Raw genomic sequence first — 27,329 nt, 5'->3', positions numbered from 1 at the left:
TCCCTTCAAATATTTTCTAATTTTTTTATCAGTTTAATAACCCACAACTAACTTTTTCCACACCGTTCAAAATAGCTAACACATGCACACAGTATATGAGCTATAGAAGGCTCACTTTGATCCAAATGTGCGTGCAAATTAAATATGAAATCATCATAATGACATGCTCGGCTTACCTCATGTGACATGTTTTTTTCAGCCAGTTCAGAGCACAGGCTGTGTACAAGTCAGAGGATATGGATGGGGTTCTAGCCATGAAGGAGCATACTTTTGGATTTAAAAGAGAAACAAAAAACACAGTCAATATAATAAAGAACACCTATAATGATCAATGCAATGTGTGTTGATGTGGATCATTTTGGTGGAAAGCAAATGCAACTACATAACCCACCCTTCTTAAACCTACTGGTTGCGTAAGTACAGAAGGTCATTCGAAAATGAGGACATGAAAAACATCAGCTGTGTTAGAACAAGATGAACAACATTTTAGACTGAGTTGTCCTGTAAGGCAAAGATGGCTCCACAATTGAATTATCAGTAATAACTGTCATGTGTTGGGCGGTTTCTTTGAGTGCAGGACAAAGACATGGCTTGTTGGCTTTGCGAGGGTACTTCATGTCCTGTCTCAGTGCCGTCACTTATTTCGCATGTTTGCAAGTAAACAAGACAAATCAAGATCTGTCATGCAACCTCTGCAAGGTCACAGCAGTATAGAGATGTCTTCAAGAACCAGCTTAACTATTAAAGGAACATGCTAGTACATTTGTTGGGATGCTGGAGTGAAGAACATCATTTAGTGCGTTTATGATATCCTCTTGATATCTGTATATCACATGGAACAGTGTAAATATTTGCACATGATATAAGCATAACACATAGAAGGAGGCGTTAAAGCCAATAACATAGTTGATTTTCTTCCTTCACAGTGTATAAATCTTAACAACGAGTTCCAATCGGCTGTATATTTAACCCACCTGAGCCCACCCGAGCCCCTCTGCAGCTCCAGCAGCAGCAGCACACTCACACGCGGACAGTGACCGGGTTGTAGCTACTGCGCATGCTCGAGGCAACTTAATATGAACGCTGCTTGACGTCTCAAGACATCTCCCATCCAGGTAAGGAAAACGTCCGTGTACTTGCTTTTAGTAAGTCAATATTTGGTTACCAGTCTTCGATATTTGTAATAGAGATAACTCTAACCCCGTTCGTCGGGTAGGACATTCAAATGCATCGCTTTTTCCACAAACTGAAGCTCAAATCTCACCACATCAACTATCTGTAAGGCAGCCTGAGCACCAAATCAAACTGGGTTGGTATCATTCATGCTAGCGGGTGCAGCAACGTTAGCAGACGTGTGTTTATCTCGTTGTTTCGGCGTCTGTTAATATGTGCACTGCTAAGGATCTGTCTTGCATATTATGTTTTTTGGCATCTTGTTTTGTGTGTCCGATTGCGTTTTCGTTCACTGCTGTCATGCACTGACAGGAACTGCTTGTGGCTAGCTAGCGCTAGCTATGCTAACCTGGCAAGTGTAGATGGAAAAGGGTGAATCAGATTTACTCTGATGTTAAACACCTGGTGACCCGTTTTCACTTGTTTCAACTGACATGTTAACTAAAAATCAGCCTGAGCCGGCTAGCTTACGGTGATGGGTTATTGGACTGGAAATGTATTCCAGCAGCTTGGTGTGTGTTGTCAGTCCAGTTTGTGTTTACACAAGTGGACCTGCAGTCCTGTTTACAGCTCAGCCATACAATGGTAGACATTAGGACCGTCAGATAAAATGCTTGTGCTTTTGTATCTGTTGTGTTAAGTACAAGTACTCAGCCTACAGTAAATGTACCTTATCTTTTCCAGTTTTACAGAGGTACAGTTATAAGGTGCTTCAGTAAAAGGTCAAATATTCTGCAACCTCTTAAATAACTGAATGTAATGTCCAATAGATATTACCTAAAGCCTAGATAAGTGGAGGTATTTCTTTAGCTTATTTTTTTAAAAGTGAATTCAATAAAATGCATTAAGAAAACACGAACTGTACGCTTTTAGTGCAAAGGACATAACTTTTACTTGTTGTCATTTACATTTGCTCGCTGCATATTATTGAGTCATTTTCATCTGAAAACCAACTAAACCTTTAAGGCTAAGGAGGCTTCAGTAAATCCATCCATTGAAACCTCTTATTCTGGGACAGAGCTTAATCTTTAGCCTGGAAACTGACCCCTAAAGTCAACAGTCAAAAGAATTGGGTCATCATTTTCAACTGTTTGGGAATACTGCAAAGTATAATGACCAGTAACGTGTAACACATGATGTAGTTATCAACCTTGATGTGCTATCTGATTCTGACATAACATGCAATATGTTTGCTTTATATCAACAGACAGTAGAAAGTAGTATAAACATGTATCACAAATATGAGTTAAGAAGGCTAATCTCTTTTTTAATAAAAACGAGGACACGTACTGTTAGAGCCTTTTCTGAAACATTAAATGAAACATGTTGTCAGGATACTCTGCAGCCCCCTAACGCCCTATTAAGCATTCTTGTCCAGTGTTTGATGTCGATTTGGCATAATGTAAGATATATGTAAGTAGCTCCAGTTAAATAATCAGCAACGTATGCTACCTTGCCTTTTTGCAAGTATATTGGTTTAGTTAATCTTTTTGTAGATCTCTGTTTATCCAACTCCATGTTCTCTGATTTAATTAGGTGCAGACAGCTTAACGTGCTTGAATTTGAGAACTTATTTAATCAACTAAGATGTCAGTGAGCCTTTCTGCCAATTCCATGTTTTTAGATGTGACTAGATAAGATAAGAGTAAACTTCTGACCAAACAACCTGTAGCTGTTTTCAACATATTCACCGCCAACTAGGACACTAAATCTCTCTAACCTCCAGATGCTTCCAGTTACCACGCAGTAATGTGTTGGTATGTGACCCCATGTGACTTGTTTAGAGGCAGTGTGACATGATCTGATGATTTTATGACAGTAATTTCAAATAGATGGCAAGTGATCTTTGGATGTGCATGTCCATGTGACTTGTAAAAAAACAGCTTGAAATCATTGTAAAACACCATTTTTCAGAATATTGCAACTGATCTTTGGCCGTGCCTCTCCGTGTATCTGTGGGTTTGCATTACCAGGAAGTGTTTTTTAGTTACACATAACTACTTCCCTCAGCACTGGAAATCCCTGTTTAATTGTTTTATTATCAAACTGTGCCTATACCAATTAAATCTGAGGTGTGACTGTGCATCACATGTCATTTGAAGCTGTTTATATATCACTAAGAAAATCTTGAGCTGCGTTCCATTCAAACTATGAGTTAACTGGATTTGATTCTCACAGATCATGAACTGCCTTTAAATCATCTGATAATGTTTAGCAGAATTGAACTCTCAAAATCTATGAAAATGCTTTATTATGGCATACTGTATAGATTTCCTGTTGCCATTGTGTAGTTCCTTTTAACATATTGAAAAATTATCTTATTGAAACAGACAATAAACATGGTTAACAATCTGTAGTTTATTTAATCCACAACTAATTGATACCAAAGTCTGAGGATAGCCAGTAGTCCAGAAATGTCTGGGTTCATTAGGAATAGTTTTTAGCTTTAAGAGATTGAAGGCCAAGTTTACTTTACAGTTTGATTTTGGACCTGTACTGCTGTTACTTATTTTCTTTCATTATAATCTTTTTTGTTTTTGTGTCTTCCAGTAACAACCATGGGCAGCTAATGAAGACTAGTGATCTACTGTGTAGGACAAAAGGTTAGTAATACTCCGGAGAGTCCCTCCTCTCTTCCCACTCAGACAGTCCAGTAAAGTTTCCAACATCATGGCTGAGGAAGACTATGGCAGCTTTGTGGACTGGAACCAGATGGGGGATCTGGCCAAGAGCAGCGGGCCCACCAAGGTAGACTGTAAAGACCTGAAAGAGTTCAAACAGATGGCTCGGCAGGGTTACTGGGCCAAAAACCACAAACTGAGGGCCCAGGTCTACCAGCAGCTGATCAAAGCCATCCCCTGCCGTACAGTCACCCCAGATGCAGAAGTGTACCGTGACATTATGGGAAATGCAGCCACCAAGAAGCCCTCCTCCCACGTCCCACTTCCAGATTTTGTGGATGACAATGAGGTGCCACGGTACTGTCTGAAGGCGGAGGGGTTAGCTTCAGCGCATCAGATCATAAACTGCGTGGCTGGACAGTTTCCAGATATCTCCCACTGTCCATCACTGCCTGCTATCACATCGTTACTCCTGCACTTCAGCGTGGACGAAGCTCAGTGTTTTGAGCATATCAGCCGCATTCTGGCCTGCAACGAGCCGGGCAAGCGCCTGCTGGACCAGACTTTCCTGGCATATGAGTCGAGCTGCATGACTTTTGGGGATCTTGCTAACAAGTACTGCGCGCCCGCACACAAACTGATCATTGCCACCGCCCAGGATGTGCTGGAGGTGTACTCTGACTGGCAGCGCTGGGTGCTGGGCGACCTGCCTTTCAGCCACATAGTCCGGATCCTAGATGTCTACCTCGTGGAGGGCTACAAGGTTCTGTTCCGCGTGGCAATTGCCCTGCTTAAGTTCTACCGCAAGCATAAAGCAGGAGTCCAGGGGGGTAACCAGCAGCAGGATTCGGGCAAAGTAAGGGCGGATATTCAGGCTTTTGTCAAGGGCATTGCCTCTACCGTCACTCCTGAGAAGCTGCTGGAAAAAGCCTTCTCCATCCGCCTGTTCAGTCGTAAGGAGATCACGCTGCTGCAGCTCACTAATGAAAAGTCCCTGCAGCAGAAAGGAATCACAGTCAAACAGAAGCGGTAGGCTCTATAATATGATTTGTGTGAATTATGAGCATCTTTTCCCTGCCTTTTACTTTAGATTCTAAGTGTTTTTTTTTGTTTTCAATTTAAAGGCTTTAATGGCACAAGTGTCTGTACTTTGATGCTTTGGCAAAACTGTTCCAAAGATATATATATATATATATATGTATATATGGACAATACGCTGAAAAGGTATTATCAGCAATACAAAAAATAAGATGTTCATAGTAACGACATCATGTCACAATATATCACATTAATATTTTCCTCAAATACCCAGTTATGTTCGTTTTTTCTGTCAGGGAAGTCACATTATCAAAATCCTTTTCTTTGGGCTGATCTTTAAATAAAAGAAGGCCAATCACATCATCTTTCAGCCTCCACTTGGTGAGGCAGATGTATTTGGGAAATTACTTTAATATAGTAAATTAACCAATAGAGAACAATCTCTTAAGATTCAAAATGAAATGTTGTTTATCTGCTTGTATATCTACTGCTGCAACTTGACTGGACTTAATTGAACTTCTTTTAATGTAAGACACAGTTACTGGTAAGTAAAATCCCAGTGGGATGCACTGAATGAGAGAAATGTGTCGACCGATCAATCAGCCAGCTGATATCAGCTTATCCAGGGACTATTGGTATCGGCTAATTTTATCGCCGATATTACTAGATTTAGTCACCAGTCAAAAAGCATTTCAGTTGGGTATCATTGTATTACACTATCAGTTGTCTTTCACCAGCAGAGTGTGCTGTATAGATCACATCAAACATGATCACTCTCCTTATTGTCAAGCGGTGATAGATAGATACTTTATTGATCCCGAGGGAAATTCAAAGCATCCAGTAGCAGTTTACAAAGACGTACATGACATGAAACATTTGTTACAAATTAACAACCAAAACAACGCCACCCCCCTCCCATACATATATATTAACCTGAAAAAAAGATTTAAAGAATACCTCTAGATGAATCAAACTTAAACTGTGCAATTAAAAAATAGACTTATACAAGAAATGTACATAACCCGTGCAGGGATAAAAATATATGTGACATTTAAAGCAAGAACCTTTAAACAGTTGAGGAAAAAAAAATCTGTAATTACACCTGAATATAAAAAAGTGTTGACCTTCTGAAGTTGTGTTGTTTATATATGTACAGCAATGTTTAAAAAGAAGAAAAAACAGACATTAAATAACAGGCAGTGCAAACATTAAAGGTGCGATTTAAATTAGGGGTGATGTTCGTCAAGAGTGAGGTTAGCATTAAAAATGATGCACGTACATGCACAGTTACCTTACGCTGAGTGACCGTCTTGTCTCCATTATATATCTTTCCCACAAGTGTTTGATCTGCATATGAGCGATCAAGGGATAAATGTGTATCTCTATCTATCTCTACAGATGGAACATAGATTTAAGAAAGATATCGGCCGATATATCGATATCCCAATATCGATACCGGTATAGGCCCAAAGAAATGTATCGGTTGGGCCCTATTAAAATAGAGCCCATGCAGACTGTTATGATAAATTAGACACTGGCTTCATTGTAAAGAATGTCCTCTTCTTTTTACAGCTTTATTCTCAGGCATGCTTTGGGAAATGCTTTCAGTTGCTCTTACCTCCTTGTCTCACACATGTTTGTATCCTTCTTGTTTGGTTTGTGCCACGTTTTTCCACCCACCATCTTCTGTCTTATCTGCACTCCACTCCTGTTCATCTCATTGGTTATGTCTCAGCTCTAGGTGGGTTCTCTCTCCTCTATGCTGTGCTTCAGATCCATTTCTAATTCTTTAAAACAAATACATTATTATTGCACTTTCCATAGACTAATAATGTATAAAAATGAGTTTCTTTATAAGACTTTGATGGCCTCTCATTCTTTACTTCTACATCTCCTCCCATGTCTGTATTTCTCCGTCCTCTCCAGGAGGAACGTCCAGCTGGCACTTAACCCTGACACCTTTTCCTCGGAGATCGTCAGCGCCAAAGAGATGCGAGACATCTGGTCGTGGATCCCTGAGCGCTTCGCCCTGTGCCAACCACAACTTCTCTTCACAACGTCCAATCATGGCTGCAGCTTGACCAGGTACACTATCCAACACCCCCCTAAATACACTAATCCAGCTGTTGGCTGCTAACGATCCACATGTGGGACCTGTTTAACTTCAAGAATTTGATTTATGCTAAAAGGCTGAAATAACAATACAGATATAAAAACAAAAATTAAGTTTAATAAAAAAATACATTTTTAACTTGTAATAAATATTAATAATCATAAGTTTATGAAGTCAGTTTTCCTTTTGTCTTCGGTTTTTTTAAAAACAGGAATAAATTAATTAAATACATTTTTAAAGTATACTTACATTTTGCCTTGGTTTATATTTTTATAAGAAAATAATATAATTTCCCCCTGTTTATTCCTTTTTTCTGTCCTTTTTTTTTCGACTTCTTCTCTTACAGCTGTCCACTTCTGTAACAGATTCTGTCTGCAGAAACCAGCAGACCTGCCTTTACTGTTCTTTTACTAAATTCTATAAAACACATCTTTCACCCTCCTCTGGGTTGGTTCTCTCTCTAATGTTCAGCAGAAGTAAAAGGTCTTTGATTAATGAAGAATTCAGTCCCTTAATTAACTGTACCATAGTAAAGTAGATTGAGAAGAATTCAACTTTCACATTGTCCTCCAGATTCTACTCGCACTGTGACGGCTACGAGCCCACGCTGCTCCTCATCCGGACCACAGACGGAGACGTAAGCAACACACACACACACACACACACACACACACACACACACACACACACACACACACACACACACACACACACACACACACACACACACACACACACACACACACACACAAACTTATTTCATGATATTAGTGAGTCGTTCGTAATGTCAGGGATCTACTTGTTGTTTTTATTGATTAAAAAAGAATAATAATTGAACCTTTATTTTTCCATACAAGTCCCACTGAGACAGAGATCTTTTTTTAAATTGGAGACTTTTCCAAAAAAGCAGCAACACACAGTTTCAACAACATAAACACTGAACCTCGTACAGTACACATTTCATAATAAGAACAGTAAGAATCAAATCATCAGCTAAAACAGTTGCAAGCAGAAGGTTTGAAATGGTAAATGGACTTGAGCTTATAAAGCGCTTTTCTAGTCTTCTGACTACTCAAAGCTCTTTTACACCATCTGTCACACACACCCTTTCACACACTGATGGTAGTGATCACTATGTAGTATCATCAGAACCACTGAAGCAGCGGGAGCAATTCAGGGTTAAGTGTCTTGCCCAAGGACACATCGTTAAATGTTAAATATCATTTTAATGTTATGTTATATCTTCATTTGAATGTCAACATTTATTCTATTCAGACCTCCACACTCTAAGTCTTTTTTTCTTTCTTCAGTAACTAGAAAGGTCCACAGGAGCTTTTTTCATTTCACTAGACTCAGCTTTTATTCTTGTCCTGGACTGAACATTAGTCCCAGAGGTCATGATTTCACACCTGTATTACGCTTGGATTATGATGCTACAAAAGGATCACATCACAAACACTGAGAGGCTACAGATAGTGATGTTCCACATGGTAATCATCCATAAGTATAAGTATGACTTGTTGCAGAAACTCTTTTTCTTTTCTTGCTTCAGGTGTGTGGAGCCTTCCTGTCCACAGACTGGGAGGAGCGAAAGAGAGGAGGCAACAAATTGAGCTTCTTTGGGACGGGGGAGTGCTTTGTCTTCAGGGTAAGGTTAACATCTGTGTCTATGGTTGATTTAAAAGTAGGACTTAAGGCAAGTGATATATGAATATCATAGTTGCAGTACCACTTTTTTGCCACCAGAGGTTGATATTTGCTTTTGTTTGACTGCAGGTCAGGTCTTCATTAGGATAGCCGGCCTTGTAGGTCATAGTTCACAATATGACATGTCCTCTTCACCATGACATAAAATAACATCCATACCATCTTGCTTTACCGCTTGTGATAGTGCTGCATCAAGTCATAACAACACCTGGGCTAGAAATAGCAGAGCAGCCTTCTGTATGAATTATTCAGCTGGCTCCTGTATTGATGCACAGCTGCAAGCTGTCTGAGCCAGCAAACCACAAAACAGCGTCATCTCACACACTTAATACTTAAACACACACAGATCGGAAACTCCTGTAACCTGATCCAGTAGTATCTGACCCAGCCCTCACCTGACACCAGCCGAAAATGGAGACAGTCAGCAAGGACTGATGTCGATCAGATGGTTTTTACATTTTATTATTTATCTTATTTAATGCTTTATTTCAACCTGGCTCTCATGGCGATCATGGTTCCATTTTCAAGAGAAAAAATTGTTTAGAGTATACAGACGTACTTGCATAATGTTTATTGGTATTGTTTGGTACAGGGCAAAATACTTCAGTCAGATCTGTCGGGATTCATGTAGCCTGGTGACCTTGTCTTCAATGTCTATGAAGTTTTCAGTTTAATTTGAATTAAGCAGCTAATTTAATGAAAACTTTCAGATGTAATGATCCTATGAATGCAGTAACAGTAGAGTCTAACAGAATATTTTTAACTGAAGATATTTTATAATTTTAAACCCATAAAACAATTTATTTTGTCAAATCATAATTTCTATAGTAGGAGGTTTTATTATCATCGTGATGGAAGAGTTAAATCCAGACAGGGGAACGTGGGGTCATGATTGCTGCAGGATTCTTTATCAGCCAAACTTCACACTTTTTAATGCCTCCTACAGACTCTCAGTTTTGCAACTTTATATGTTTTTTGCAAACCACATGATGCGACACAGATCTCATAATTATGACATTATGCACATACCCTGTGCATGAGGTACCTGTGAATCGTAGGCTGCAAGTCAACAGGCAGCGTCAATGGTGTGCGGCTGAGGTTGCCATGGCGGTCAGTAGATAGTTAAAAGAAAAAGAGGAGGAATAGACTCGGTTGTGCAGGGAGAAGAGGCCAATTCAGGCTGCCAGTGTTACAAAGAGAGCTTGAGATAAGTCCCCATAAGTCACGCTAGAGTATCGTCCTAGATATCTGACACTGTCAGATATTTGTTGCAGGCTGTCATCGGTCACAAGATCAGGAGATGGTCATCTTCGATCCTCTCTCACAGTGTGAAGTAGGACCACGACCACAGATATTGCAACCCAAAATCATACAGTCTGTGGTGATCAGTGTTAGGACTAGTGAATTTAGGACCCAGATGCAAGACACATAAACAGAGAGGTTGATTGGTAATGAGGTTTATTGTGGCAAATGGAGATGGGTTGAAGATTCTGGAGGTTGGCAGAGTGAAGGGGATGAAGGCTGACCAGACCAGAGTAGGGGTGTGAGTGTGGCTGAGCAGTTTTGAGTCCAGAGAGCAGGTTGAGGCAGGTGTGTGAATGGTGATCCTGAAGCAAAGGAAAAACAGGATGAGACTCAAAAACAAAACTAGCACAAGAGATTATTTGAAAAAAATCGTTCAAAATCTTAATTAGCCTGCGATGTAGTCTACCGCAGTAGTTGACACAACGATCTGGCGATGAGTGGATGGAGAGCCGGGGTATATATACTGCTGAGGTGATGAGGAGATGGAGAGCTGGTGTGCAGGTTTCAGCAGGTGAAATGAATGAACCTCAGTCAGGAGGGAGCCACAGAGTGAGAGAGTCATGACAGGCATAAAGCAATGACTTTTTAGATATATTTTTTATGGAGCAGCATAGTAAGAAAGAAACTAGTCATTCCCAGATAAGTTTGAACACGTGTGACAGCTTAAGTTACAATATCCCGTTACTTTTCATCCCCCTGAATTTAAATGAGAGAGAAGTCATTTTGTGGTAGGGCCTACAAAAAATAGAAAAGAATGAAGTATCTCCATCAATTTATGTTGGGGAAAAAAGAAAATAACTTCATAGGTGTCTAACATACTGTAGGTGTGGGACTTAATAAATGAGCTGTGCTACACCAATGAATGTGTGTAACCTCCTGCTCCCCTCTGTAGCTGAAGCCAGAGATGGAGCGCTATGAGTGGGTGGTGATCCGCCACCCTGAGTTGGCCTCCTCCATCAAACCTCAGGACCAGGAAGATGGAGCCGCCCCTGAAGCCCCAAACACAGAAAACAACGGCTTAGCGCAGCCAGAGAAACCTGTTGGAGAGCTGTCCCCTTTCCTCTCTGCCCGCCACTTCAACCTCAACTCCAAGAATACATCGATGTTCATGGCTGGGAACTTTGACTCCATCATAGTGGGTGAGTGGATTCTTCATGTTGTGTTGGATTATTAACCTTTGATCACATGTCTTTTGATAAAAGATCTAAATAGGAACAGTAAGACAGCTGTATAAAAAGTATGTTTTGTGTGTGATCAGGTGGTGGTGAAGGCAACGCTCTCTACATCGACTCTGAGCTCAACCACGGGCGCACCGGCCGATGCACCACCTTCGACAACCCACCCCTCTGCGCTGAGAGCTTCCAGGTTTCACTGCTGGAAACGTGGGGCTTTGAGGATACCATGTCCAAATAATGCTGTCCACATGAACACGCACACATGTGAATCCATGCATACACAGTTCACACTTGTACATAGAAAAAAACAGAATCTTCATATATAATGTCCAGCAGTGTCAAGTGAACACCGATATGCAAACAAAACTACGTCCGTCCTTAAAAGAAATTAAGATAGGTAACTTTTTTTATTTATTAAAACATTTCAACATGTGAATAGAAATGTGATTTCATTTTCCCTGTTTATTTTTGTATTTACAGATTTGTCATTATGGTTTACTAATTATGTGAAGGTGTTCGGTGATATGAAAGATATGTTCAGGTATACAGAAAAAGCCTATTGAAGCAGTTTGTAAGTGGGCTGTGATGTCTTCATGCTCATGCTGGACTGAAAAAGGTTTAAATGCCTGAATGTAAACGTGGTCTTTAATGTTCTCTGTTTCAGCTTCATCTGCCAAATGAACTGTACAGGTAGCTCTGCAGTCTGTTGAAACATGTCGCTAAGCTAACCGTGTTGATAAAGTAGGGTTAAAGGTTAAAAAATGTGAAGTCAACGTTGATTATTGTGGTGAGATGCTTTTTAATGTATGAAAAGAAGAAGTGGTGAAGTTGGTCCAGCTATGATTTACTTTTGTCTCAGTTTAAAAAAAAAAAAAAAAAAATCCCTGGCTTGAGATCTCTCATGTATCAATCGTGGTAAATATTTGTGAATATCAGTGGTGAATTTGAGTGTTGCCATTTCTGCACTTTATATGGAAGCTTTCTTTTTGACCCAGTGACAGTCTCTCTGTATGGTGAATGGATTCATGTGACTAACAGGACAAACTTTTTAAAGAAAGTGAAAACTCAAGGTGTTTTGGTTTACAAATAATGAATATAAATGCAGTTCTTTCCTCCTCCTCTTCTTACCATTTTCCTGTTACTTCCGTCCTTTGCAGTGTGAAGATAGCAACAAAAAAGTCCAAATGTATGCCCTGACTGCAAACTGTGTTGTTGGGGTTTGTTTCTGTATGTTCAGGAGTGCTCCAGTGAAATATCAGTTAAGAAACTACAAATGTATTCTACATGTGAAAATACACAAGTATACTTTCAGCAGCTGTCTTTGTCTCATTGTGTTTGTACTCTTTGCTTTTCCTTCTTTCAAATCTGTCCCATCTCCGTCCTGCAACGAGAGGAGGACATTTCTTCAGACTGTCACAGAAGTGTGCCAGATGCCTTTTCACAGTCATGTGACCCCCCAATCCCTGTCTCCTTGTTGTGTGGTTAACTCTACTCTCATAGTAGTTACAGCTAGCATGCTTGTTCCCAAAAACATGTTTTCTTTACATGATAAGAAAATGTATTTCATTCATCAGTGCAAATCGAGTATATAAACACTTTTCAAATGTTTGAGCAGATACATCAAATGACAATTGACCTGATCTTCCCTTTTTTCATAATTACTCATACACACTTCTTGATGCACTTTGTCTATTTATTGGACATTTTGTGGATGTGTCTACTTTGTGGACGCTGACAGCAAAGTGCATGACTGGAAACTGTTTGACAGAGATGAGTCAGTTATACTACAAATAAATCTACAAAAGCCTTCCACTTCTTTTTTTATCAGCCATCTTGTGGATTTCAGTAACACCTAATAGGGGAAAAGGAGCCTCCTCACAGCACTCTTTTTTTTCTTCCCACACCTTTTTAAAATTAAATATAACAGTTTAAAACCATTCCTTGTTAATCGATGCGTCGCAGCTCCATGAATAGAGATTTCATTTTCAGTGGGTGTGGCACATCCTAATGCATCTGCAGTAATGTTGTATCTTAGAATGTAAAGTGTCTTTACAGTAGGAAGCATCGACTCTTGAGCTATTCATTCAGGATTCACACTCTGCTAATCGCACATGCACTTCTATATTTAGCCTCTCCTTTGGGTGTTGGTCTGGCGCATCTCCTGAAAACCACGCTTCCTCGCCTCGAGGAGTAAGATGCTTAAGTGTTTAACTCTACACAGAGATGGGTCTCTGCTCGGACAGCCCCCTGCCCCTTAGATAAAGGGGAGTGGACGGGGGGGATTAAGAGGCAGACTGAGGACGTCCCAACAAGTAATGTTTTTATGCACAGTATGAATATAGATATTTGGTTGATGCTTACATTTACAACACATTGTAACTGATTACTGCCTTGTGGACTGTACATCAGCCCTTTAAATTTTTTTATTCATGACTTATATTTTTTTAGCTAATGTCTGAAGGAAATAAATTAGTAATGTAAACTTAAATAAGCTTAATAGTTGTGTTTTTAGTTGCTGAAATCATCTTTAATGGGGAAATTCTAAACCTATAGGACTATCCTTTGTGTAGAAGCTGGACAAACCTTACACAAAGTACTGTAGAACCTGTCCCAATCAGATGAGAAAGTACCAGACAGAGCCATAGAAAGATAAAGGATCTAGATTTAGGATGGTCATGCATTGTCAGTGTACCTTGAATGATATTGTAACAGTTGAAAGGCTTCATGGTGCATCTTGATTTAGTCATGTCCTGGTCACAATGTTCCCTAAACACCTTTCTTGAAAAAATCTGAATTTGAAGGACCAGCCTTATAATAAAGCTTGGTCTTATCTTGTTCTATTGATCCACTCCACTCAAGGACAAGGGCATCAATTTAACCCTTGATCCATTCGCCCAAAACAAACACAAAACAATGATTTGATACATGTTACTGTTGTATGTTTTTAAATGAGCTGGTTGTTTGCAAATGTCTCCAGAATATAGAAACATCATATTCCAAGCTGAAGAGACGGGCTACATCCGTATCCACCTTAAGGAGTGAATCCTGGATCAATGGCCTGTCAGTCAGCCGAGAACAAATCCTCCTTTTAACTGTGTGACCTTTCTGTTATTACTGATTAACACACACACACACACACACACACACACACACACACACACACACACACACACACACACACACACACATCATCCATGCCTCCAAAAACCATCTTCTCCTTATGCATAATTTGGCAGCAGAAGTATGGTGTTTGCTGTGTAAAGCATTTGAAAGGAAGAAGGCCTCTGATGCTGCTGTAGAAATTGCATCACTAGTGGAGGGGCTTTTCAGTGATATGAGGGGGAGGGGTCCATCTCTGGTGCTGACTAGACCAGGCAATGCAGAGAGGAAGCAGGATGGAGGGATGGATGGAGGGAGAGCACGGGAGGAGGAGTAGGAGGAGGCATGGGGACTGCAAGCTCTTTCTGACTCACACACAATCACACACACACACACACATTTCATTTCTCCTATGGTGTCCTAGCTCTCCCGACCCCCTCCTCTTTCTGGATCTCTGAGCCTACACTTGCTGGGAGCTATACAGTGAAACGGGGATTCTCGGTTCCCTCCCCCACCAACACGTACACACTCAACCTCAAATTCTCTCACTCTCACGCTCCACGTTGCTGCATATCACGGCTGACTGTGAAACCACCCTCTGCTGCATGGTAGAGTCCTGGTGCAAAATGCAGAAATGTGTTTGGACACATGCAACATTGACAATTTGAGCATTTGGAGAGATCCCTTTAATCAGTTGATGGGTTTTCTTGAAGCAAAACATTTAGTCTATTTATTAATAAAATGTTGGCATACTTAAACATTGAAGAATTTGTATGATTCTGTATTTCCTGTTTAAAACCTAAAATTAAAAATTAAAACAATGTCACCACACCCTCTTGCTTAATCTTTTCATTTGATCCTTCAGCCTCTAAAGAGTGAATGCTGGATAATATCAAAAGGGAGCCTGCAGCGGAGCACACCAAAATGATGCCCAATAGGGGTGACCTTCAAAAAATAAAAAATTAACAAAACATTTAAATACTTTCTTTATTCGTAGTAGTTCTTAATTCGTGTTAACTATCGCCCCTAATGTCACAAGTTTCTTCCTGAAACCCGGTATATCATTAACAAACCCGGTTATGGTACGCCCCCCACACCCAGTAGATGATAGATTTTATCCATACGGCCAGTCAGGTGATACATTTTCCGCTTCGCCATTTTGTCCTGCTGCGCCGGGTATTTATCAGAGAGTCGTGACTATCCCGTTTACACTGCTAGTTAGCTGCTCAGACGGGTTTCACTTCAAGTCTGTGGCCTTTGATAGGGTTCTCGAAGTGCGATTTTTGCGTCCATACTTATAATTAATTTTGTATATTTAGTTTATTTTTATACTGTGTGAGTAAGAATGTCGGCCGAAAGCCCCGCATATTCTCCGTTCTTTGCAGTGATGGGAGCCTCTGCGGCTATGGTGTTCAGCGGTAATTATTACACCTTTTGCATTTCATCTGTTTATTTCTAACGAAATGTCAATGTGTGATATTGCTACTAGCCCCATGTGAATTTAAATATTCCCAATAGGGTGTTTTTAATTGTCAACGATGGTCTCTAGTAAAAGCCTTCCGCTAGCGTTAGCCTTGCTAATGTTAACTCGCAATGCTAATCTTGAGCTGTCATATATTTAGACGTAACTGTCAGTTAGGGTAGCCCCTGAATTAGGTTAAGTTTTAGCATGGGAATGTTTCTACAAGTTATAGTAAATTAATACTATTAATTCAACAAAAGACAGATAATACTGGTAAAGTAGCTGGTTGCTGACGATGACATATGTTAGCTTTGTCGTTAGCCTAGTTAGGTTAGCTAGGTTCGCTGTAACGTTATGCTTTATCTGAATGTTAGAGAAATAACAGGATGCTCACTCTTCATAAAACACGACTGATCTATAGAAACAGTGCCTGTTAGAGTACAGATATCTGAAGGTGTCGACGTGTATTTCATTTATAATCCAACAGCTTGATACTTTTTCTCCCTGAACTTTTGTATTGGTTACGTTTATTTCCGCTTTAGGTTCCATATTAAAATATAAATTGAGATATTGAAACTATGAAAGTGTATGTGATAAAATATATAAAACTGTTTATTGAAGCTGTATGTATCAGTATCCAGTGACGCACAGTAATTGTATTGACGTCGTGCTGCGTTCACTGTCGCTGCACTGCCACAATTTGCCATCTGTCAAATCTCTGCACGCAAAATCACATTTATTGGCATTTATATTTATCTGAAAACCGATTTTCTCACAACTTCAATGACCACTGGTCTGGAAACCAGGATCAGCTGGTTAACTTCCTTATTGCTGAGAAGGATGACATAAGGTCACATGATTATCACATGATGAGACTTCTGACTCGTCTGGCTACTGATCTATTGAAAAACGAGTGTATTGTTACATAGTAAGCAATTGTCGTGTGCAGAAAATAATATTTACTTTAATTCATGAGACTATTTGACAGCATATTGGTGTCTTTGGGTAGAAAATGGGAAGTGGCACAGAAAGGGAACTTTGTAACTGTCTTTCTTTATTGTTGGTCATACCTGTTTTTATGGGCCCTTGTTTATTATTTTTATTTCCTAAAGATAGGAGCTTCATCATATGCCAAGGGAATGCTTTATTATTGCAGCAAGTGGCCTGCATGTGACTAGGGTGACTGGTGGGATTGATGCAGCTCCAATGTGAAATCCACAAGCTACTAGTGCTAATTGACCATGTCACAGAGGGCATGTCCTGCTGTAGCTCGAGGCCTTTGGCCAAAACTGAGCAATTTTTGGTGATAGATGGTGCATACATACATTTCTGTCCAGGAGTTTTTCCTGAATTAAAATTAAGTCTTTCCCACGTGCCTATTTATCAGTCAAATAGCAAAAATAATTTGTAATCGCCTTTCAGCAAATTATTTTAGGCTGCACGCTGAACAGAAATCAGATTTATACATTTTCTTTTTCAGCTTGAGGTTTGAAGAATTTCAGATTTAGATTAATCTAGCAATTCACAATTCATGACGTAGAAATACCCTATTGTGCCATGCAGCTTCTGTATTTGATTTTACATTGGGCAGTGTCCAGAGCCAACGCCAACTCCGGTCTTGTCATAGCTCAGGTTTAATGTGTAGTGATAGGGAAGGGCAGCGTGGTGGTGGTGATGGCCCTGAAGACTAGCAGTACTACTGGTCTGTTGTAGTGAAGGAGTGACAGCTGGGGAATTAGCTAGGGAGGGGATCACGCTGGCACAAAGCAGGGACGTGGTAGTGGCGGGATAGACAGGGAGACTTGATGATTCAGACTTCAGCTTTAAGGGTCTTGAAGTGCTTGGTGTCAGTTAAAGGACATTTTGGCTTGAGATTTAAGTCACTGAAATGTAGCTAAAAGACAATTTCAGCTGTTCACTTCCTATGTATTCAGTGAGTTATATTTTGGGGATTGGTCCAGGTTACATTTTTTAAAACATCAAACAATGTCACACTCAGCACAATTCTCAATTAGTGTGAACATTGATTATTTTTTGATTATTTTAATATCATCACTATGCTGAGGAATATCATTTATAAGCCATGATCCGTAGTGTTCAGGTGTCAGAAGATGTTGTACTGTTTGAGTAGTCTGCTGATGGTGACCTGTTGTGAGGACTTCCCTCTTTAGTGATGCCTGGCTCTGAACAGGTGACACTCACAAGGGGCCATAACCTCTGAGACTAGAACAACCACACCCACTGTAGCTCTGTTGAAGCTGTTTCTATCTGTCTCTCACTAATTTTATTAGTTTATTTTATAGTCTTATATTTTATCTCTTTTTAAGTAAAACAAGTTAAACCGGTGTTATGTCTTTGATAAAGACTGACAATGTACTTTTAGTTGCGCTGACAACAATTTTAGATGTCTGTTTGCTACCAAGATTAGAACAGCATCTCTCTTTGTCATGAGCATCTGCCTTTCTAAATCCCTTTTACAATAAAATGCCTGGTGGTTCTGGCACACACTCTTCAGTGCTTAGGTATAGTTGGTGATGGCAGAATATTTTCTGATTTTCTAGCCAGTCTCATTATTTCCACATGTACCTTCATAGGCAGTGTTGGCTGAAGCCGGTATGCAGCTGGAAAAACGTTTTTACAACTACAGTATGACCTTCCGCCTTTTTTAATTCTTTGAAAGCAGTGTGCTTCCCCATTCCCCCACTATTCAGAACAGACCAGTGTGCTGTGTATTGCGTGGGCTTATTGCATGCAAGATCATCCCTGGCTGCGGGCACCTCCCACTCTGACATCACAAGATGTCACAAGGGCATCCCATACATGAAATATTCTGCAGGGAGGGGAAAAAAAGAAAAAGGAGAAAAAAGCTGTTCACCTAAACTGAGGGGATTAGGATTATAAACCCAGACGTTGTGCTTCCACACAAATGCAGAAGCCGACCTACCATCCATCAAATGTTTAATCGTCAGGACAGTATGATGTTTGAGGACTTAAGGGCTTCTCCATCAAGCCTCACCTGTCACACCTCAGTGAGGCCAGGCTTACCGAGAAATAACACAGGGGGAGGATAACGTTACCGACGGTAACATATAACGCTGGTTGTAAAAGCTGTTTAGCTAAAGGCATAGATGTTTCCAGTATATTCTCTTGAAGCTGCTGAATTTGATTTGAAAAATATCTTTATTTCTTCTATCCTTGTCAGGTTTTTTTTTTGAACTTCTTAATGTTTTGTGGCTTTTCTTAGAGTGCAAGTCCATTTGTCTAATGTGATGCCCTCAGAATACATTATATAAAGCCAGCACAAACTATACTGTGAGCAGTCTGACATTTCCACAAGTCAGTAGAAAAAAATCTGAGATGGTTTCTTGTGTTGAGCCAGGTTTTACTCAGACACATCCCTATAAATGGGCAGGAGTGATTTAACCTTGTATTGACGGCAACAGTCTGATGATAGATCAATGTAGGGGATGTGGCCAGCTGCCATGAGCACATTTGAAGATTGGCCCTCATCATCCTTGTGTCTGCCTCCCCGATCTTTTTGCCAGAATGCCTGACAGCTAGTCTCTGAGTTGACCAGAACTCCCTCCAGGCTTGAGCAACACATTGTCCCAAGAAATGGAAGAACTGAGGGCAGGGACACCTCAGACTGTGTGCACAATGCTGCCTCCAAAGATCATCTCTCAGGACGCATGTCTGTTTTAATCATCATCAGTATGTTGGCTATGATGCTGCAAGGTCTTTCTTTAATACTCCAATAACATGACAAGATGTGCACAATAATCCAAGGATGTATTAGCTTACTCCTTTATGATGTTGCTTTTTTAATGTTTGACTATGTTGCATAAGTTTGTATGACAGAGCAATTTGGCTCTGTTTTACAAATTGCGCACAAGTGACAACAAGATTGTGTTATTGCAATAAAAAGCTACAGAGGGCAGACAGATATTTTAACATCAAAGCAGCATCCTAGAATCTGTAGAAGTTGCAAATATCTTCCTGTTTCACAATAAATTACATGTAAAGATGTAAGTGTGTGCGATGCTGCTAGTAGTGAACATGCTGCTAGTAGTGAACATACTGCTGCTGCACAATGGTTCAATCATCTTTTTTTTCCTCTAACTTGTTTTGCTTTGGCTGAGGAAATAAACAGGTTTCCATCAGCACTCGTACACACCTGTGACGTTAGCTTCTGGTTCATGAAACATTCCTGAGATCTGTGAGCCTTAGTTGTTTGTTGCAAAAGACAGATTACAGTCGATTATGTAAATATGAGATCTATTACATATCTGCCTATTGCTCTTGAAAGAGGGATCTTCCTCTGTTGCTCCTTCTGGTGTTTGTTTCTGATTTTTTTGTCAATGTACACATAAAAACTAGTTCCTTATGTACACTTTCTGTTCTTTATCTGTATACACATCTTTTCTAATTTTAGAGCATAGTGATTATTGATTTTCACTCTCCTGCAGTGAAACTCATGTGACGTAGGTGCACTCTGCTTTCTAAGCTAATATGCTGATGTAGCTTTTTCTTCCCCTCCCTCCCCGCCACATTTCACTGATGCTGGCCAGAGAGTCGTGTGCACAGGAAGATGCACACAGCAGACATGTGTACTACTAGTCTTCCTATGATGCCCATACTGCTGCTTCTGGAGGTGTGGAATCCTGCTCTTTTACGACATCAGCAGCACATGTGTACTTAAGCCTTATGAGGCTTTTTCATTCAGATTGTTATTTACAACTCTGCCTCTGTCTGGCAGAGACATCAATGAAATCACAAGGGCTGAATACGTTTTATGGAGATGAGAAAGTGTGACAAAGGTGTATTTTGGTCTCGAGTCTGCATCAAGAAGGAGATCTGTTATTTCCTCCTTGATACCAGCAAAATTCCCCCAGTGGAAACATATTGGAATTTTTAGAGGAAGAGAAACTGAAACAGTTGTTGTATTGCTTCATCTCCTATTTCACTTCTGCTTCCTTATTCAGCTGTGTCTTCTAGTTTCTCTAGTCAGGCTGCTAGCATATTGCACCTTTCATTGTATTGCCTGTACTCTAGTTTTTTGCTGTTTATTTATCTTAAGTTATTCTCTCTCTGCCCTACCAGCCTTGGGAGCAGCCTATGGCACGGCCAAGAGCGGTACAGGGATTGCCGCCATGTCTGTGATGAGGCCGGAGCTCATCATGAAGTCAATCATCCCTGTAGTCATGGCGGGTATTATAGCCATCTACGGCCTGGTAGTAGCAGTGCTGATTGCCAACAACATCTCAGAAACAGTCTCTCTCTACAAGTGAGTTTGCTTGACCTCATGTATGTTTTTGTTATTAGGCCATACATCTCATGAAAATGTCAGGGGGGTTCAATTAATTGGTTTAAACACAGTCGTGGTTTGGCCCTGTCAGTCTTGTGGGGCTTGGTGTATGCAAGATAGGAAACAAAAAAAAAAAAGAAGCAAAATGCAGACCTAGGTGTTACTCAGTCATTTAAAAAACAAAATACACAAAACAAAAAAAGAAACCACAGTGATGTACTCCTGCCAGTACAGTTTAAAACTTTGGACAGCAGTTCAGGCTATTTAAAGCATATGCAGTAAATGGCATATACTTTAACTTAACAGATGTAAACTTGTTGTCCCATACTTATGAAGAAATTTGTCTCCCAATGCAGCCATATATCTTTTTTTTTTAATGTATAACGTTTAGGGGAACAACAGATGTTTAAATCTAGATGCAGCATATAGATACAATAATGTCAACCATACCAAATAAAAATGAACTAAATACCTTTTTTATATAATTTAAAAACATCTGCAAATGTATGAGTCATACGAAAACAGTTCACTGTTCTTTTAAGAGAAGGATGAGCATGCATTATAAAGATTGGAAAAAGTAAAACTAGCAGAAACCACACAGATTTGGTTTATAGCCTGACCGAAGTACATGTGCAGTTAGTTTCCAGTTGAGTGACCATCTTGTAGTCATTAAATATCTTTTCCACAATTGTTGAATATATGCATTTGAGGGATCAACGCAATACATCTGTATATCTATATCTATCTCTGAAGATCAAAGAAAGATATCGACTGATATCTGATTTTTTTCTCTTCCTAATATCAGCCCCAAATATCTCATATCGGTCGGGCCCTACTTCTGTTGTCTCAGCAGTTGCATGTAGCAGAGTAATCCCAGTTTGGACAAACTAAACACCTAATTAACACAACATCTTTTATCAAACAATCGATAGCTGAGTTGCTCACAGTAGAACAAAATGATCTGACTTTTGCATTTTTAGTTGACGATTTCTCTGATACTGAATTCTGTCATCTTTGATATTCCTCCTGCTGACAAACACTTCTCTCTTTGTGCTCAGGAGTTTCCTCCATCTGGGCGCTGGGCTGAGCGTGGGCCTCAGCGGGCTGGCGGCAGGCTTCGCGATCGGCATCGTGGGAGACGCGGGCGTGAGGGGCACAGCTCAGCAGCCGAGGCTTTTTGTGGGCATGATCCTGATTTTGATTTTTGCTGAGGTCTTGGGTCTTTACGGGCTCATCGTCGCCCTCATCCTCTCCACGAAATAAAACAAACACCCAAACATCTCCACTACAAGATCTGTCCTTAATGTTGCTGCTGGAGAAAAAGTTTTAAACGGGGAAAAAATTGTAAAAAAAAAAAGAAAAGAAAGATAATTCTGCCACACAAGATGGAAGGCGGGGAAAAAATTAATTAAAATGGCTCCATAAATATGATCTTATCTCAACAATGTGTACAGTCGTCCCGATTTGATAGTCAACTTGTAAATGCGCAATGTAGTGATTTGTCTGTCTTGTGTGTGTGTGTGTGTGTGTGTTTCAAAACAGTTGTATGATGAAGATTCCTTTTTTCCCTCCACTTATTTCTGGCCTTAGGGCCGGCTGAGGCAGTCCGGCCTCTGGTCGTAGAGAGCTGACCAAAGGGCCGCACAGCTTTTTCTCCTCCTATATCAACCTGGGAGTGACACAATTTCTGCATTAATCTCGAGGATCTATTTGTAAAGAGAAATGTATATGGACTTACGATTTTTTTCCACTGATTTTATTTATAAGAAATTGTTCATTGAACTGTTTAATGCAGCAAAGTCTTTAAATCCCCAGGATATATTATACATATTATATACAGACATATAAATATCTATATAGATAGATTTAATGCACTGTGGGGTAATTGTGATAAGTGGTTGGAATTCCTCTGGATGTAATTCTTGGTTTAATAATTAAGATTGCCTTTAGTATGTTGCTGGTGAAGTGGGAGTTTTTGTGTGTAGCTGTATTCTAATCATTACGCAAACATTCTCAAACTTCAGTGTTTTTCCTGTAGTACTGCTGTTTGCATTAAAGGTGTGTGTGCCCCGTGTTGGGTCTCACAAGTGTAATTTCCAAAATTCCATCTCCATCTTTTTCACCCACTTCCTCTCATCTGTGGCTGTACTTCATCTCATCCACATTCCAGCCATTAAGATCCTGCATGGGTTTCAGTGTCTTGTTGCTGTTGGATATAAGGCTGACAAGCAGGCTAGTTTCAGAAGATTAAACCAAATCAAAATGTGTGTTTAATGTCGTACAGCTCCTCCCCAAAAAAAAGAAAAGACTTGATGCTATCCCGTGTAGCGTTTAGCAGAAATCCAGTGAGATTAATGCTCAGGTTTGGCCTAGTTTCATGAAAACACTAGTACATTTTGATCTGGAGTTTGTTTTCTGAAAATGGACCTGCTACTGATGCATTTACTGAAGCGCCAATCTACAATCCTGTATTACCACTGGTATTGAAGTTAATCCTGATGTGTCGACGTGTGTCACTATCGAATTAAAGAAGATTCCAACTTAGAGTTGACTGGTTCCGCACACGCACACGATGAGGGGTTTTCAGTCCTGCATGTTTTACTGGGAAACAAGTTTTATAAAGGCAGAGTGTTTTTTGATTTACAGTTGTATCACTGCATGTCTCTAAACTGGCTGTAAAACAGTAGCACTCTCACTGTTTCCCCTCTGCAGTGAGACATGATGATCTTCACACTGTGGTTAACACCCTGCAGAGCCGCAGCCCTGAGAGAACTGATAAGAAAGTCTGTATTGTACTGTGGGCAGTTACACATTTGAAATAAGGTATCGCACAAGATCATAAGTAAAAAGCTTTATACGATGTTCAACTGTACAAGATGAATATCAAAACAGAAATCATTACATCTGCATTAATCAGGACTTTTCACAACACAATCCAGAAAGAAACTGATGGCTTAAGCAGTTTGGAGGCTGTTTAGAAGAATCTGAGAAATACTGCTGATAGCACTGAAGGTGGCACTGTCAGGAAACGACTGTTGGAAGTCTTTGCCCTCCTCTATGCTCGAGCTGAGCAGAGGATCCAAGGGCACAGAACCTGGAAGAGAGGAAAAGCATTGAATGTATTTAACACCTGATATATCAATGTTCATGAATGCTTTACCACTACCTTAATGCCTCAATATACTACTGAATAATCTGATAATTAATAGTAAGAGTCAAGTGGGTGTTTCAGAGCATTGACCTATCAAATACTTGCATTGCTAAAGCATCGCAGCACAAACACACAGCTGCCTTCTCGCAGCCACAGGCCAAGCTGAATTAGCTGCATCATTACTCACAGGATTGATCCGCAAACAAAGCGGATAACCACTGAGGCAAATATAGTAGATCAATTTATTTGAATGAGGATCATTGATAACCAGCATCGTGCCTTTACTGAGCTATTTTAAACCTCTGCACTGGAGTCTGGATCGACCATTTTAGCAGCAAGCTAGTGATGTAAAATGCCTCCTAAATCATGAATGGATGGGAGAGGAGTGATGTGTTCTCACAGTGTGATGTGACACCTTGTGGCTGGAAGCGAGCACTGCATGTTATTTAATGAGCTCACCTAGGAAGACCGATCCAGTCAGCTTGGCTAACTCTTCACCACCTCCCTTTGAGAAGATGTTGCTGCATTCCTGCAAAAATGTTTTATTACATTACATATCACATGATTGTGACACAATTTCATTAAGCATTTTTGATATTTCACTTCTGAATAGTACACATTTGATGGTATGAAAGTATTTACTGAACAATGTGGACAAACAAAGCCACTCATGTTCTCGACGATACCCAGGATCCGAACGCCAGTCTTCTTACAGAAAGTGATCTCTCTCCTCACATCCCCTGTTGACACTGCCTGGAGGAAACAACACAAGACAAAAACATTTTCACTGAATGTCATGATGCCTCTTACAAAAATGTTTTAATATACAGCACAATCTCAGCAGAAGTTCCGCACATTAAGTCATACTGATATGAAAATATCAAATAGCAAATCACTAAAGACGGCAAGAAACACAATGAAATGAAAATAAGAGCCTTTTTTCAGATGGAGCCCTTGACACGTGGGTCATGCATTCATAATTTTAAGCCAATATAATGGTACCCCATCTAGCTACTATTTACCAAGTATGAATTGGGGTCAACTTCATTGCGCTGCGAGGCAAGCTAGCACATTGACTGAGTGAGAAGTGAAGATCAAGGTAAATGTAATAGTTGATGAAGACCTTGTGTTTAATAAAAGCAGCACTTCTGCTGATTGAAATTATTTTGGATTCAGAGACATCAGTTAACTTGTGTACTGCAAAATAACTGAGCTTTCTACATCTGTACTTCTGACTGTTTTTGAGTTATAATATGCAAGCATTTTTTTAAACTTTGGTTTCAATCTAGATTTGAACAGCAGTGATCGGAGTAAGCTCTTACATATGACAACATAATATATATTAATTTGTTTTTCTGTCAATCTTTACAAAACTGAGCCATGGGCTGGTTCATTTCTCTTACATTGCTATCAAACCCTTTTTCTTATCTTATCTCAGACTACTTATTGCAACAGGCTGAACGTATAAACAGCCACATGTGAGCTTTCTTTAAAACTGTGTGAACCTTCCCTTACTGCCTGTTCCTTACACTATCTTTAGTCTTCTTGCTCATCCTATATGTAGAGGGTTTCACAGACTCATGGGTACCTGAGGTGTGGTGACCAGAATAGCTCCATCCACTCTGTGTTTTTTAAGGTTTTCCAATACTGCTAAATGCTCATCAGACGTCCCTGGTGGCGTGTCCACTAGCAGCACATCCAGCTCTCCCCACGCTACATCTGACACAAACTGGCCAATCAGAGCTGTAGGAGAGAACAATCAGAGATGGAGAGAGAAAGTAGATAATAGACAAGATACAGTGGGTGGAAATAACACAGTATAAGACATGAATGTTAAAGCAACAATAGGTCTGTTTATTAATGTTAAGAGCCAAAACAAGTGGCATACCTGTCTTCTTGGGTCCCCTCCACACCACTGCTTCATCAGGGTCCTCCAGCAGGAAGCCGATAGACATGAGGGCGAGGCTCTTATCTGCGTCTGTATAGACAGGCACCCATCCTGAATCACACTGGTGCACATCAGGCCTGCCTATATTCAGCATGCGGGGGATACTGGGCCCACACAGGTCAACATCCAGGATGCCTACCTGATGGACACAGTTTAACATCCAGTCAGTTTACTCATTTCTTGATATTTGAAGAATGATGTATGTGCATTACAGCCACTCTGTATTCTGGTCTGAACTTTAAACTCACCTTCTTACCAGCATGCCTGAGAGCCAGCGCTAACTCTGTGGTGATGGTGCTCTTCCCCACGCCTCCTTTCCCGGACAGGATCAGAACAACATGCCGGACCAGATCCAAGCTCCCGTCTCATGTGGAAAGTAAAAACATGTTTTTATTTTAACGCCAGGACAGTAGATACACAACCAAATATTTCAAAGTTAACTGTCAGCAAATAATCACAAGACTGTCATGTGACTAGTTGTACATTAGCAGCTAACCCTAACCCGAGTGAAGAAGGGTCAGAGAGAAATGTTTCATCACCCGAGTTCAACACAAGTAGGTCCTCCTCTGGACTTTCACGTTAGTAACTATAAACTAGCTCTCTGTAACTAATACGAGCATTACAAACACCTCTCGGTATGCTAAATAAAAAACTATAAAACTAAAGCTGCTTTATTAGCGTTCTCTAGCCAGCTAGCTAAACTCTTGGTTAACAAGTAGCCTACAGAACACGCAGCCTTTTCTTACAGCTGCCTTCTCTAAAGAACGACAAATATTAAAATGTTCGGATTAACAAGCTTCAAAAAGAGCAGTACATTAATGGTAAAACTTCTTAATAACTTCTTGTCCTACCATTATTTGGTTCCATACTTTAGATGTGAGATTTCAATCATGCACGCTGCGCAGCTCAGTACTTCCGTGGATCGTCATTTGCCACCTAACCAATCACTGGGCGTATTTTACATTTTGGTCCCGCCTTTAATCCAATCCCACCAATAGACTACCGACGCAAACCATGGTGCATTCAACTGCGTCACATAGCTAAAATAGCTTTTCCACACTTGAGGTTTAATTAATTGTAAACTTAGAGGAAAATGTCCCATTCTAAAGGTAAGCAGCTTTCTCCAGACAACGCAGGATTTCTTTTTGATTATGCTATTTTCCCCAATTGTCAGATAAACTACATGCTCAATAGTTCACCTTAAGAGTTATTCAACATAATTATAAGCTGCA

General features: G+C 40.1%; 3 protein-coding genes across 4 annotated transcripts; 2 read left to right on the top strand and 1 right to left on the bottom strand.

Annotated features, from left to right (window-relative positions):
- Positions 1 to 985: 985 nt before the first annotated feature.
- On the top strand, positions 986 to 12,441 carry tbc1d24 (TBC1 domain family, member 24). 2 transcript variants are annotated; one of them, XM_061027689.1, is made up of 7 exons: positions 986 to 1,115; positions 3,724 to 4,823; positions 6,759 to 6,917; positions 7,519 to 7,582; positions 8,498 to 8,593; positions 10,850 to 11,096; positions 11,216 to 12,441. In XM_061027689.1, exons 2-7 carry the CDS (start codon positions 3,844 to 3,846, stop codon positions 11,368 to 11,370), a joined length of 1,701 nt encoding a protein of 566 aa, XP_060883672.1. In that variant the 5' UTR covers positions 986 to 1,115; positions 3,724 to 3,843; the 3' UTR covers positions 11,371 to 12,441. The 2 variants fall into 2 exon arrangements, with proteins under 2 accessions (XP_060883672.1, XP_060883673.1); XM_061027690.1 differs by lacking the exon at positions 986 to 1,115 and adding an exon at positions 1,122 to 1,309.
- Positions 12,442 to 15,372: 2,931 nt separating this feature from the next.
- On the top strand, positions 15,373 to 23,091 carry atp6v0cb (ATPase H+ transporting V0 subunit cb). The gene is made up of 3 exons (XM_061028322.1): positions 15,373 to 15,649; positions 20,794 to 20,977; positions 22,057 to 23,091. Exons 1-3 carry the CDS (start codon positions 15,577 to 15,579, stop codon positions 22,259 to 22,261), a joined length of 462 nt encoding a protein of 153 aa, XP_060884305.1. The 5' UTR covers positions 15,373 to 15,576; the 3' UTR covers positions 22,262 to 23,091.
- Positions 23,092 to 23,836: 745 nt separating this feature from the next.
- On the bottom strand, positions 23,837 to 27,089 carry nubp2 (nucleotide binding protein 2 (MinD homolog, E. coli)). Its single transcript, XM_061028321.1, has 7 exons — positions 26,949 to 27,089; positions 26,346 to 26,461; positions 26,038 to 26,236; positions 25,738 to 25,892; positions 24,792 to 24,902; positions 24,609 to 24,678; positions 23,837 to 24,092 (listed from the first exon to the last, which is right to left on the bottom strand). Exons 1-7 carry the CDS (start codon positions 26,962 to 26,964, stop codon positions 23,953 to 23,955), a joined length of 807 nt encoding a protein of 268 aa, XP_060884304.1. The 5' UTR covers positions 26,965 to 27,089; the 3' UTR covers positions 23,837 to 23,952.
- Between the last annotated feature and the right edge of the window lie 240 nt (positions 27,090 to 27,329).

This window comes from Labrus mixtus, chromosome 21 (assembly GCF_963584025.1).
Source record: "Labrus mixtus chromosome 21, fLabMix1.1, whole genome shotgun sequence".
NCBI classification, from domain to species: domain Eukaryota; kingdom Metazoa; phylum Chordata; class Actinopteri; order Labriformes; family Labridae; genus Labrus; species Labrus mixtus.
This window is presented reverse-complemented; position numbering and strand designations above follow the sequence as displayed.

Bases quoted from the DNA above. Each gene is read 5' to 3' on its own strand.
- tbc1d24 (XM_061027689.1), top strand. From the start codon at position 3,844: ATGGCTGAGGAAGACTATGGCAGCTTTGTGGACTGGAACCAGATGGGG. The intron at 4,824-6,758 runs GTAGGCTCTATA...CGTCCTCTCCAG, and splicing joins ATCACAGTCAAACAGAAGCG to GAGGAACGTCCAGCTGGCAC. The intron at 11,097-11,215 runs GTGAGTGGATTC...GTGTGTGATCAG, and splicing joins CTTTGACTCCATCATAGTGG to GTGGTGGTGAAGGCAACGCT.
- nubp2 (XM_061028321.1), bottom strand. The intron at 26,237-26,345 runs GTGAGTTTAAAG...TGTGTCCATCAG, and splicing joins TCAGGCATGCTGGTAAGAAG to GTAGGCATCCTGGATGTTGA. The intron at 24,093-24,608 runs GTGAGCTCATTA...CCTCTCTTCCAG, and splicing joins GACTGGATCGGTCTTCCTAG to GTTCTGTGCCCTTGGATCCT.
- atp6v0cb (XM_061028322.1), top strand. From the start codon at position 15,577: ATGTCGGCCGAAAGCCCCGCATATTCTCCGTTCTTTGCAGTGATGGGA. The intron at 15,650-20,793 runs GTAATTATTACA...CTGCCCTACCAG, and splicing joins TGCGGCTATGGTGTTCAGCG to CCTTGGGAGCAGCCTATGGC. The intron at 20,978-22,056 runs GTGAGTTTGCTT...CTTTGTGCTCAG, and splicing joins GAAACAGTCTCTCTCTACAA to GAGTTTCCTCCATCTGGGCG.